This window comes from Neoarius graeffei, chromosome 1 (assembly GCF_027579695.1).
Source record: "Neoarius graeffei isolate fNeoGra1 chromosome 1, fNeoGra1.pri, whole genome shotgun sequence".
Taxonomy (NCBI): domain Eukaryota; kingdom Metazoa; phylum Chordata; class Actinopteri; order Siluriformes; family Ariidae; genus Neoarius; species Neoarius graeffei.
In genome coordinates, this window is record NC_083569.1 from 114,543,471 (window position 1) to 114,556,794 (window position 13,324).

At 39.7% G+C, this 13,324-nt stretch overlaps 1 protein-coding gene and 1 pseudogene across 1 annotated transcript in view; both read left to right on the forward strand.

The window, feature by feature from the left end:
* Nucleotides 1–13,324, forward strand: part of LOC132882146 (obscurin-like) — a 181,504-nt gene that overhangs the window by 15,815 nt on the left and 152,365 nt on the right. The window contains exon 4 of the mRNA XM_060915420.1: nt 3,592–3,927. Coding sequence (XP_060771403.1) covers nt 3,592–3,927 — 336 coding nt within the window. The remainder of the gene's footprint in view (nt 1–3,591; nt 3,928–13,324) is intronic.
* On the forward strand, nt 7,965–8,099 carry LOC132898059 (U2 spliceosomal RNA; annotated as a pseudogene).

A 13,324-nucleotide genomic window follows, 5' to 3' on the forward strand; every position in this document is an offset into this window, starting at 1 on the left:
CGTGAAAAAAAATGACAAAAGTGTACAATGGATAAATAACATTATGATAATAATTTCAACAACAATATGTATATACAGTGAGTGGTGAATGGTACCGATGGTGATAAAAATGAATTAGTAATTAAAAAAAAGTCACTTTTCCTAACTGTGATTAAAGTGACTTGTCAGCAGTTATGGTTTCTTACAGAAACATCTGATTTTACAAAGCCCTGGTTACAGAGTCACAGAGTAACTACAAAAGACCAAATACCCAGTCAGGAAAAATTACAAATAATTACTAATTACACCAAAATGTTAGATGAGTGGAACTACACATCTGAGTTTAAGTGATATATGCAACTAAATCAAAATAATTTCCAAGAATTTGCAAAAGTTGACATGAAATGAAATATTCTGATTCAGATGATATCTTATTTTTTCACACAAAATGGAACTGCTCACGGGTGGCACGGTGGTATCGTGGTTAGCACTGTCGCTTCACAGCAAGAAGGTCCTGGGTTCGAGCCCAGCGGCCGATGAGGGTCTTTCTGTGTGGTGTTTGCATGCTGTCTGCGTGGGTTTCCTCCGGGTGCTCCGGTTTCCCCCACAGTTCAAAGACATGCAGGTTAGGCTAATTGGTGGCTCTAAATTGACCATAGGTGTGAATGGTTGTTTGTTTCTGGCCAAGTTTACATTAGACCGTATCTGTCTCGTTTTCTTCGCGGATGCACTGTCCATTTACATTAAAACGCCGGGAAATGGGAATCCGCCAGGGTCCACATATTCAATCCAGATCGTGTCTGGTCCGGTGCTGTGCTGATACGCTGTGCGGATACGCTGTGCTGAGCTCTAGCTGGCGTCGTCATTGGACAATGTCACTGTGACATCCACCTTCCTGATTCGCTGGCGTTGGTCATGTGACGCAACTGCTGAAAAACGGCGCGGACTTCCACCTTGTATCACCTTTCATTAAAGAGTATAAAAGTATGAAAATACTGCAAATACTGATGCAAATACTGGCCATTGTGTAGTTATGATTGTCTTTAGGCTTGCCATCCTTCCACTTGCAAGTGGTAAGTGATATGCGCTGGGATCACACACACAGCGGCTCAGTCCCGAATCACTGCTTGTGCACTTCACTCGCGCGCTCTGTGAGCTGCGCAGGGCCGGAGTGCGCACCCTCCAGAGGGCACTCACTGTTCAGGGCGGAGTGATTTGGAGCGCAGGATGCCTGCGGAGCCGAGTGTATCCGTGTATTGGTGTTGCTGTGTGCACGTGAATCGTGTATTGGTGTTGCTGTGTGCACACTAATCATTTTAAAAACATTAATCTGATGATCTGCTGATACGGTCTAATGTAAACCCCACCTCTGTGTACCCCGCCTCTTGCCCATAGTCAGCTGGGATAGGCTCCAGCTTGCCTGTGACCCTGTAGAACAGGATAAGTGGCTACAGATAATGGATGGATGGAACTGCTCACATCACGATCACCACTTATTGCTGATACAGCTGTTTTTGACAGCCCTGTTCTGCTTCCTTTTACCAGTGACAGAAACATGAGTGTGTAAGAATGAATCATAATGTACTGTATATGGTTCATAAAGACTACAGCTGACATTATCCAGTTCAGTTTGGAAACAGATGATACCTGTTCATAAATACATTGAAAATATTGTCAATTTTGTAGTTTATTAAAAAAAAAAATCTGTGTAAAGAATTTAGATGACAGATTTTCCATTGTTTTCCATTGTTTCCATTGTTGACTAATTTATCATGATAGTTTCGACAATTTATTCTATTTCTCCAGTGAACTCAAACCCGACAGCTTCCATGAATCCTGATAAACAGGTGTTCAGTGGAGACGCCGTCACTCTGAGATGTGACATACAGGATGAAAGTGTCTCTAGCTGGCAGTACAGCTGGTATAAAGATCCTTCACACAGTCATGTCAGTAGTGAACAGGTGTACAGTGGTGTTAAAGACTACGTTCAGACTGCACCCTGAAACGACCCATATCCGATTTTTTTGCCCATATGCGACCTGTATCCGATTTGTTATTGACAATCTGAACGACACAGATCCAATTTTTTTCACATGCGACCCAGGCCGCTTGGATATGTGGTCCTAATTCCAATGCATATCCGTTATTTTCACATGCGACTGCAGTCTGACCGGACAGATCGCATTCATGCGACCTACATGTCATCAACAAGAGACAAACGTCACTATTCTGCGTTGGCTAATCCCGCCTCTTTGGTGGAAAACAACAACATTTGTACAGTTTTCAGAATTTAAATAGACTTTTATAGAATTGATCAAGCTAATGGTGGATTTGGTAGGGACCTGGATGTTGATCTGTTAGCCTGATTAAATAAAACAGTTTCTATAACTGATTTATAATTTAAACCATCCTATATTACAAGATTATAAGATTGTTCTGGAAATTTCCAGTAATTTGACACCTTCGGTCTCATTAGTCTGCTGCCCACATTAATCAGATTATTGTGTGAGTTCCGCTGCCACCACAAAAACCACATCGCCAGGTCTCGCCTCATCTCCATGCCTTACTTGCAAACTTGAAGAGTGCGCTTTTTTTTGTTTACGTATTACTTAGATGTGCTTATTACGTGTCAATTTGCGCATGCGGGACACTTTTGGGTCGTTTTCCGTTCATATTGGAGATCGCATACAAGTCTCATATAATTGGTAATGTGAAAGGCTTAACAAAAAAAATCGGATTTCACAACAAATCGGATATGGGTCGTTTCAGGTTGCAGTCTGAACGTAGTGTAAGTGACCCACACAGGTAACGACACCTGTAGAGGAGCAGAATCAGAATCAGAAAAACTTTTATTGTCAGGTATGTGGACACACACGAGGAATTTGACTCCGGTTTCACTTAGCTCTCATAGTACAAAACAGATAAAAAGCATATACACACACACAAAAAAAAAATGGTGCAATAGGTGCATAGTCCAAAGTAATCCAGGTAGGTCAAGTATGAAATAGATAAATAAATATAAAGTATACAGTGTGCACAGAATGACCGTATGAGTGTGCAGATATTTTTTACAAGTGATATTACTGATATAAGAATCTGGATTTTAGCTGTTCATCACAGAAAGGATTTTCCCTTTTGGTGCAATATGGTGCATAGTGCAAAGATGAAATAGTAAATATAAATAAGTATAAATATAATATAAGTAACAGTGAGCACAGAATGACAGTATGAGTGTGCAGATATTTTGCAAGTGATATTACTGATATATGAATCCGGATTTTAGCTGTTCATCACAGAGACAGCCTGAGAGAAGAAACTATTCTTGTGTCTGGTTGTTTTTGCATATAGTGATCTATATCGCCTCCCTGAGGGGAGAAGTTTAAACAGTTTGTGACCAGGGTGTGATGGGTCCGCATCAGAGAGAGGAGGCTCACACTCATCACACTTCAGTGATGCTGTTACACTGGAAGGGGTGTGTGTGTGTGTGTGTGTGTGTGTGTGTGTAAGCTTGCTTTCGTGAGACATTAAAAATGTGCAATTGGTCATTCTTAGATTCCAATTGTTTATTCGATAAATTTACGATTTAACCATTTTGTGTTTCCTGTGTAACAGAGAGACCACCGCCAGTACTGCGTGTATCTCCACAGAGCTGGCTGACTGAAGGAGACTCAGTGACTCTAAGCTGTGAGGTTACAGGCTCCTCTACAGACTGGACATTCAGCTGGTACACAACTGTTCCCTACAGAGCCGGATTAACTCAAATAACAAATATTCATGGCTATAACATGTCTGTGGAGCTCCTCTCAGACAGCAGCAGAGGATCTGGAGGCAAATACACTCTCAGTCCTGCTGCTCTGAATCACACAGGAGTTTATATGTGCAGAGGAGAGAGAGGAGAACCAGCCTTTCACACACAGTACAGCAATCCACAGCCTCTATGGATCACTGGTGAGGAAAATTAACAATGGGTTTGGGTTAAAGTTTCTAACTGCAAAGTTGAATTCTGGGTAAAATGTTCGATTTCTATTGCTGTTGGAATTTTGAGATGCTTTGTTGCTGCACACATTGTGTCTCCTATGTGTAAATGTTTTTGCCGAGATAAAATACATCCCGCATTTTACTATTCCGGAGATCACTGAAGCAAGTGAGCAACAATATCACATGACCACCGTAGGGCATGTTGGACCAACTTTTAACCAAAACAAGTCAGTGTGGGCAAACATGGCGGACTCGGCTCTCCTGCCAGCTAAAAGCCAGTGGAAATGAAAAGGAAAGCCTGCCTAGTGAGTGTACCTGCAAGATAGAGCAAGGTTAGATGAAGTGTCATATTTCTGGACAGACAACTAAATCATTCTAGCTAGCATTTAGCTATCTTAGCCTTAGAACCCATGAGCTTGACTCCACGGTAGCGTGTATGGAGTTATACACCTAATGTTTTGATCTTACAGAGAAAGAAACAATAACACAAAAGCAGTAACAGAGAAAATACACTGACAGTCAATGAAAATGTCCAGGTGACATTTATGAAAATAATTTTATTCATAAGCTATGAAATCATGTACTAGAAGCTTACAGATCAATATACTGACATTTAACTCGAGATGAATAAACAAAAAATCACAATTGTTGTGAGCTTTGATAATGTACAGTCCGAACAAAATGGATACCCTGTAATTGGAAAGTTGCAGCTTCAGTACCGAGTATTGTCCCCACCAACAGCAATACAAGCCGTCAGTCTGCGACGCATACTGCATATCAAACGGCGAATCCTGTCTTGTGGAATGGCCTGCCACTCCTCTTGAAGAGCCTGGATCAGTTGACCTCTGTTCATGGGACGAGGAACACGGTTCTGGATCTGAACACCAAGGTGATCCCATAAATGCTCAATGGGATTGAGATCAGGTGAATACGCAGGCCATGGCAGGGTTTGGACATTCAATCGACGCCCAACTTCTGAAAAACTTAGGCCGGCTTGCACCATGCCGAGGGCCCGCCATCTGTCATCTGGATTTAACCGTGGCATCTTGGACATAAGGAATACAAAAGTCGGCTTTTTCATGGCCTTAATAAAGGCTATCCAACCCATCCTTTCAACCGTGTACAAATTTTTGTTTTTCTCCAAAACAGCACTTTGAGCTGATTCCTAAAGACCACTCCCTGAAGACTATTGAAAAATGTTTGGATTGAGGAGAACTCATTAATGACTTCTGTGCACGCTATTCAATAGAAACATCTCAAAACAAACATTTCCCCAACTCCGTATTGCATAATATGTTGAATTATTGACCTGGACTTTTTCATTGACTGCCAGTGTATATACAACCCCGATTCCAAAAAAGTTGGGACAAAGTACAAATTGTAAATAAAAACGGAATGGAATGATGTGGAAGTTTCAAAATTCCATATTTTATTCAGAATATAACATAAATGACATATCAAATGTTTAAACTGAGAAAATGTATCATTTAACCCTCATCCTACCATGCTATTTTACACCTTAATCTTACCATGTGGGGTCCGTTTGGACCCCAATACTTTTCTTTAAAATTAAAGCTTATAAAGACAAAATCACCAGATAAGTTTTGTTCAGAACATCTTGTATTAATAACAGCAATACACTAAAGGGCCCAAGGCATAAAGAACACACTTAACCTTCATCCTACCAGCCAATTTTACATACACAAACTACCAGGCGGGGTCCGTATGGACCCCAGGAGGGAATACCTTGAAATCAATGCAGTAAGAACCAATTCAATGCAGCAAACAGACATAACTTTATTGAAGAACAAAATCTGCTATGGCTGAATATCAATGATGTATTATAAATGCAATAACATTGCAATAATATTGCAATAACTAGCATACATGTAGCAAATTATAGCGCCACAAAAAAAATTGGCATTATATACATGATTTTTGCAGCTCATGCAGCTGTAAAACATTCTGGATTACAACTTAGGTCTTTTCTTACATAATTTAAAACAAAAAAGTAATTGTAAAATAATTTAGGGCTTTTGTTTTGCAGCCTGTGCTTATTGCAGCACTGGGGTCCACACGGACCCCAAGAAGGAATGCCTTGGTAGTTTCATTATGGAACATAAAAGAAATAAAAGAAGTTAACTTTCAGTGTGCTATTCAATTATAAAATGAAAGACAGATAAACTTTACTCTGGGGTCCGGTTGGACCCCAGTAACAAATTAATTATACCTTCACAATGCAAAAAGCTGATCTTCCGGTGCTTTAGTGTTTTAATTAAGACACAAATTCCGACAAATTCATAAAACGGTGAGGCAGTATGTCACATATTTTTAAAATGGCAAACAAACATATAGGTGCGGGGTCCAGATGGACCCCACTTGGTAGGATGAAGGTTAAAGAGAAATTAGGTGATTTTAAATTTCATGACAACAACACATCTCAAAAAAGTTGGGACAAGGCCATGTTTACCACTGTGAGACATCCCCTTTTCTCTTTACAACAGTCTGTAAACGTCTGGGGACTGAAGAGACAAGTTGCTCAAGTTTAGGGATGGGAATGTTAACCCATTCTTGTCTAATGTAGGATTCTAGTTGCTCAACTGTCTTCTTTTTTGTTGTATCTTCCATTTTATGATGCGCCAAATGTTTTCTATGGGTGAAAGATCTGGACTGCAGGCTGGCCAGTTCAGTACCCGGACCCTTCTTCTATGCAGCCATGATGCTGTAATTGATGCAGTATGTGGTTTGGCATTGTTATGTTGGAAAATGCAAGGTCTTCCCTGAAAGAGATGTTGTCTGGATGGGAGCATATGTTGCTCTAGAACCTGGATATACCTTTCAGCATTGATGGTGTCTTTCCAGATGTGTAAGCTGCCCATGCCACACGCATGTGTTCACAGATAATGTTCTCTGGAAATATTCCTGAGCCCATTTTGTGATTTCCAATACAGAAGCATGCCTGTATGTGATGCAGTACCGTCTAAGGGCCCGAAGATCATGGGCACCCAGTATGGTTTTCCGGCCTTGACCCTTACGCACAGAGATTCTTCCAGATTATCTGAATCTTTTGATGATATTATGCACTGTAGATGATATGTTCAAACTCTTTGCAATTTTACACTGTCGAACTCCTTTCTGATATTGCTCCACTATTTGTCAGCACAGAATTAGGGGGATTGGTGATCCTCTTTCCATCTTTACTTCTGAGAGCTGCTGCCACTCCAACATGCTCTTTTTATACCCAGTCATGTTAATGACCTATTGCCAATTGACCTAATGAGTTGCAATTTGGTCCTCCAGCTGTTCCTTTTTTTGTACCGTTAACTTTTCCAGCCTCTTATTGCCCCTGTCCCAACTTTTTTGAGATGTGTTGCTGTCATGAAATTTCAAATGAGCCAATATTTGGCATGAAATTTCAAAATGTCTCACTTTCGACATTTTATATGTTGTCTATGTTCTATTGTGAATACAATATCAGTTTTTGAGATTTGTAAATTATTGCATTCCGTTTTTATTTACAATTTGTACTTTGTCCCAACTTTTTTGGAATCGGGGTTGTATTTGTATTTTGTTTCACGGATCTATTCATGAAGGTCAACCACAAATTACATCCCTGTGACTCAAAAGTCTCCGAGGTCGATGCAGAGTCACAATGTTTTCTGCGCGTCACCATCCTGGTGTGACACAGTTCCATAGTTATGATAATTAGCTAAAGCTCCCCACATTCGGCTGTTTCCTGTTTCTGTAGGGCCGTACTATTTACCTCAAGAGGGAGGAAAATGGTCCCATAAGAGAGAAAAGCGACCCTCAGGACATCAAAATGGTCACATCCCGTCAGCATGATATTGTTCTTGTGAGATGTAGAACAATGCCATGCATGGAAAAAAACTGAAAATTTCAGATCACTTTGCAGTCAGCACTGTTAAATAGAGTATGTTATGGTGGTGTGAATGTCAGTTGAGATTCATTCAACATTTATACATAAGTATAAGGCAGTTAAAAAACCCTTCACTTCTCGTCCTTTTGGCTAAGATCAAGTGTAGTATTTGTTCTTATCAGTTTAATATCTGATATGCTCTCTAAATGAGCAAGTTTTTGAGCGGCATGGTGGTGTTGTGTTTAGCACTGTCGCCTCACACCAAGAAGTTTCTGGGTTCGAGCCCAGTGGCCGATGGAGGGCCTTTCTGTGTGGAGTTTGCATGTGTCTGTGTGGGTTTCCTCCAGGTGCTCTGGTTTCCCCCACAGTTCAAAGGCATGCGGTAAGGTAAACATGGGGCAGCCTTGGGCTGAAGTGCCCTTGAGCAAGGTACCTAACCCAACCCCTAGCTGCTCCCCGGGTGCTGAAGTATGGCTGCCCACTGCTCTGTGTGTGTGTGCATGTATTCATTGCTTCAGATGGGTTAAATGCAGAGGATGAATTTCAGTGTGCTTGAGTGTGCATGTGGCAAATAAAGGCTTCTTCTTCTTCTTCTTCTGAATGCTGGTCGAGTTTGGTGACAAAAGCCATGTGCTGTCTTTTTGTTCCATCTCTGCTCCTCATTTTGTCATTGGTTTATTTTCCCTGATATAAAGAGGACGAAGGAGATGATTGAGGATCTATGGGCTGGAGGGTTTTATTATAAAATCCAGAAAGCCAGAGCAGGTCAACACTAGAGATGTAACTGAATATGAATATATTATTTAGAATGAACAGGGGTGGGTTTCCTGAAAGCCTCTTAAGGCCAAGAGAGTCTTAAATTACCTCATAAGAGCCATCGTCAAGCTAACATGGTTTTCCCGAACAACATCATTGTTTAAGTAGTCCTTTAGTTGTTCGAAATTTACGAGAGACCCAGACCACTCGTTCAAAACAAACAGCAACTCTCTCACAGCCGAATATACAGACTGCACATGCGCTGGAGAGGGACGCTCACAGTCAACGGGGGAAACTGGTGTTGAATCTGCTGCCCGTGGTAAATTATTTTTCTTGTAATCATTTTTCTTCACTTTCTGGTGCAAGTACATCCAGTTAATTATTAAATAAATAAGTAAAACTTTATGAATATATTTCAATATGTTATGGAATTACATATGCATATCGTCATGTCACATTGATGTCGCCACATTTTAATCAAATTTAACTCCATTAGGCGAGTGATTCACTAATTTAGTGTCATAAATGAGACACATTTCTGCACCTCTAGCATTGTGTGTGTGTGTGTGTGTGTGTGTGTGTGTGTGTGTGTGTGTGTGTGTGTGTGTGTGTGAGGGAAAGAGGTTTTGACCTGTGTGTAGTGTATACCAAAGGAGGTTGAATTGACCTTTTGATAGATAGATAGATAGATAGATAGATAGATAGATAGATAGATAGATAGATAGATAGATAGATAGATAGATAGATAGATAGATAGATAAGGAGGTCAATTTATATATAAGGGGTCAATACAACTTCCTTAGGTACACACTACACACAGGTCAAAACCTCTCTCTCTCTCTGTGCACTTATAAAGGAGATCATTGCCCACTATGCACTGTCGATAACAGTTGAAATAATCCTGACTGCATGATCGGGGGGTAACAGTAAAATGAGCGAGCACGGAGAACACATTTACTTAATTATTTAGCTTATTATTTGCTCATTCTTTTGTGTGAATATTTGTTCATTTAATTAAAAACATGCTTGGAATAAAAATACTGCCCAAAAACATAAAATAGTTTCATTAATTAATTACCACATTATATATGCAATGCTTCCAGATGATACTATATATTCTCTTATTTTAAACACTTTATATTTCATTAGATTTTGGTTAAAAACGAATGCTATGTGACCTTATCGACTGGATTTAGCAACTACTAATGCCTTCAGCAATGACAGTACAATTGCCTTTAGCAACTACTAATGCCTATATCAGGGACGCGCATTACAAAGATGCTCTTCAGATTCCTTCTTATGAGTGAGTTCGGGAAAACCATGTACAGAGACAATGTTCATTGCTTAAGAGTCTCTTAACTCGCTCTTTAGCTCTAAAGGGCAACATTACTGGAAAACCCACCCCTGATCATGTGTTTTTAACAGATACAAAGATGGAGACACAAGATTCTGGGGTTATTTTGTTTGTTTGCTTTCAGAAAACTTTTCAGAAAGACAGGCCCATAGTTAAAGCTTTTTTGCAGACACAGGTCCATATAACACATCATACAGTATAAATAGTATAATAAGGAAGTACAAAAATACAAAAAATGTGCAAATTACAAGATATACAGGCTATTGCATCAATGCCACCTTAGCCTAGAAGTGAATCTATAGCAGCTTTTCAACGGGCTGACTAGGGCTTCAATTATGTGGTTCTCTGACTTGTCCAGGCAACACATAAAACTAAACATCAGCTGTCTTAAGAGTGCCTCACAGGTAGGCACTCTACTGAACACAAACAATTGACTGGCACTATGCCACCTAGGGACAAAGCAGCAACCTCACTGTATCATTGTATGCTACCTTGAGCCTCTGCATACATGTCAACCTTTGGTCAATCAAACCTGTATAACCAACCTCCAAAATCCGTATTTCCCTTATAAAATCCATATAAGATGCAAAATAAAATAATTTACCTTAAATTTGAATGATAATTAACAATGATATATCCCAGTTACTTTTTATTCAATATTAATAACAATAAACCTTCAGAATGAATACAAAGCTCCAATGTTTGACAAAAACACAAAGTGTTATCAGCGTAGTTACGAAGGAAATACTTCGTTGTTTGGAGACAGGTTTCACCGAGCGGCTATTATGCGCGAGACTTCATATTAGCCACAAAGTCAGGAAAATCTGTTCGTAAAATTACGTTATAATGACCAAATACAATGAAAAGTATTTTTCCAGTCTCACCTGTGAAAGGTAATCCCATGTGATCTCGTTTGGACGGTAAACCTGTTGGTACAGTTAAACGCAGCACATGAATGAGGCATCTTTATTCTTGGTTACTGTCTAGACGCTATACCAGAGACGGTTGAAGAATCTCCACTTTGCCACATCCAATATGGCGGCGAGGATGCCGTATGATTCTACGCAGAAGGCGGGGTCTATGTTTATATGTCTATGACTTCACGGTTGGCAGGATTCTCGCAATGCGGTGTGCGCATGATCAAAAGTGGAACGAAGTCTTGCTACCACAAGATAACGCGCAATTTCATAAGACTCTTTACTGGCTGTCTGTGCTGTACAGTACGTTTGTAAATGTTATGTGCTCTTTTATCATCATGGGAATTGATTATAGCTCTAAATAAATATTGAAGTTTTTTTTAAAAAATCCGTATAACTTTATTTATACGCCCGTATACTACGTTTATTGAATCAAATCCATATTAAATACGGACATTCCGTATAGGTTGACATGTATGCCTCTGCATTGTCTTTTTCTTATAGTTAGACCACAATTGGGCAGTATATAATGGTGTGATATAAGTTCTGAACAGGGAACACTTCACAGAGTGAGAACACATAGAAAACTTCCTAATAAGCATGTTAGCTTGAGAATAAATTTTACAACGCTGTCGATATAGGTCTTTGTCATCTGTCCAGTCATCAGATATGACATGACCTAGGTATTTAATTTCCTCACACACAGCAAGGGGACTGTCTGCCAAATAAAAGGTGGGAAAAGTTGATTTCCTATCCCCAGCACTTCTAACTATCATTATGTGGCTTTTCTTAGTGTTATACTTTGTCATGATCAAGTCCATACTGAGAGCACACCTTCAACATCTGCTGCAGCCCAGCACTATATGGACAAAGCAGGACCAAGTCATCTGCATAAGATGACTAACAGTAATGTTGCCCACAAGGCAACCAGTTTTTAACCTATTTAACTGATCTGATAATTCATCCATACAGACATTAAATAAAATAGGAGACAAAATTCCTCCTTGCCGCACACCATTACTGACACAGAATGGTGCAGATACCACATTGTCCCATTTAACCTGAAATGTTTGATGGGCATACCAAAACACTAAAATTCTCACTAAGAATTTAGGGACACCTCTATCTCGCAATTTTATAAATGGATAAAGCGGCTAGAGATAATGAGATGAGATTTTTCATGATTAATTCTATCAAATGCCTTTGATGCATCAATGAAACATAAAAATACAGATGAGTTCAGGCTTGTGTACTTAAATACAATCTCTTTAAGAGCATAGATACACAGGTCAGTTCCATGTTTTCTTTTAAAGCCAAACTGGTTGTCAGAAGTAAGAACATACATTTCTAGCTTTGTTAACAGTATTCTCTCCAGTACTTTAGACAAGATGCTGGCTAATGCAATAGGTCGATAATTGTCAATGCTATTCAGCTTACCCACCTTGTCTTTAAGCACAGGCACTAGTATTACAGACATAATGAAGTTGGGCAGGACCCCATGAACCAGACACCCAGTAAAGCACATGGAAAGCAAAGGGCAAAGCTTATAGCTGGCATATTTTAGATGTTCTGGAGTGATGCAGTCCATACCATAGGCTTTGTTGTTATCCAACATGTGAGTGGCATCACAGACATCTGCTGCCCTAACTATCATATCTGCAGAGAGACCAGTATGTTCATAATTGATTGTAACAGAATTACTTTTAATACAATTAAAAAGGTTACAGTAGTGCTCGCGCCAAAGCTCAGCTATTTTTTCTGGACTACTAACACCTTCAATGTCAGACAGTAGGGGAGTTTTATTGTTATTCATGGCTTTGACCTCTTTCCAGAATTCAGTAAGGTTGTTATTCTGTAGCTTTCAGGCAAGTGAGTCTCCTCTCATTGTGTTTTCATTTCTCTTAATAAAACGGAGTGCATACTTAAATCTAGCATTGGTGCATTTTTTCATATCTAGCAATACCCCTTGTCTAGGCCTACCTGCCTCTGACCAGAGTCTAACAGCCCTCCTTGCCTCAGCATACTGCTCAGCCACAAACTCATTCCACCCAGGTCTGATGTTAGGTACCTTACATTTACTTTTACAAAAGGGTTCACTGGAAGCATTGAGACATTTCACAATAACATAAATACTTCAGGTTTAAACACTAATAGAAACACAGATATGGATATTCAGAGGACCACACAGATACAGATGATGTCATGATGTTAGACTGTTATTAAACACAATACAAATATCAGAGCTGAAAAACAGGTAAGAGTCCAACACAGTAAAGTACAATATAAGACCAGAGGGAAAATCCAAAAGAGTAATCAAAAGCAAAGGGTCTGAACACAACAATGGCAATCACAAACTAAACATGGCTCTGAACTTTGCACCATGTAAATGTATGTGCGGGTTGAATGTAATCTACAATGAGGAAGTGATCTGGAGCTGTTGCGTTAGAGCTCAGCTCATACTGA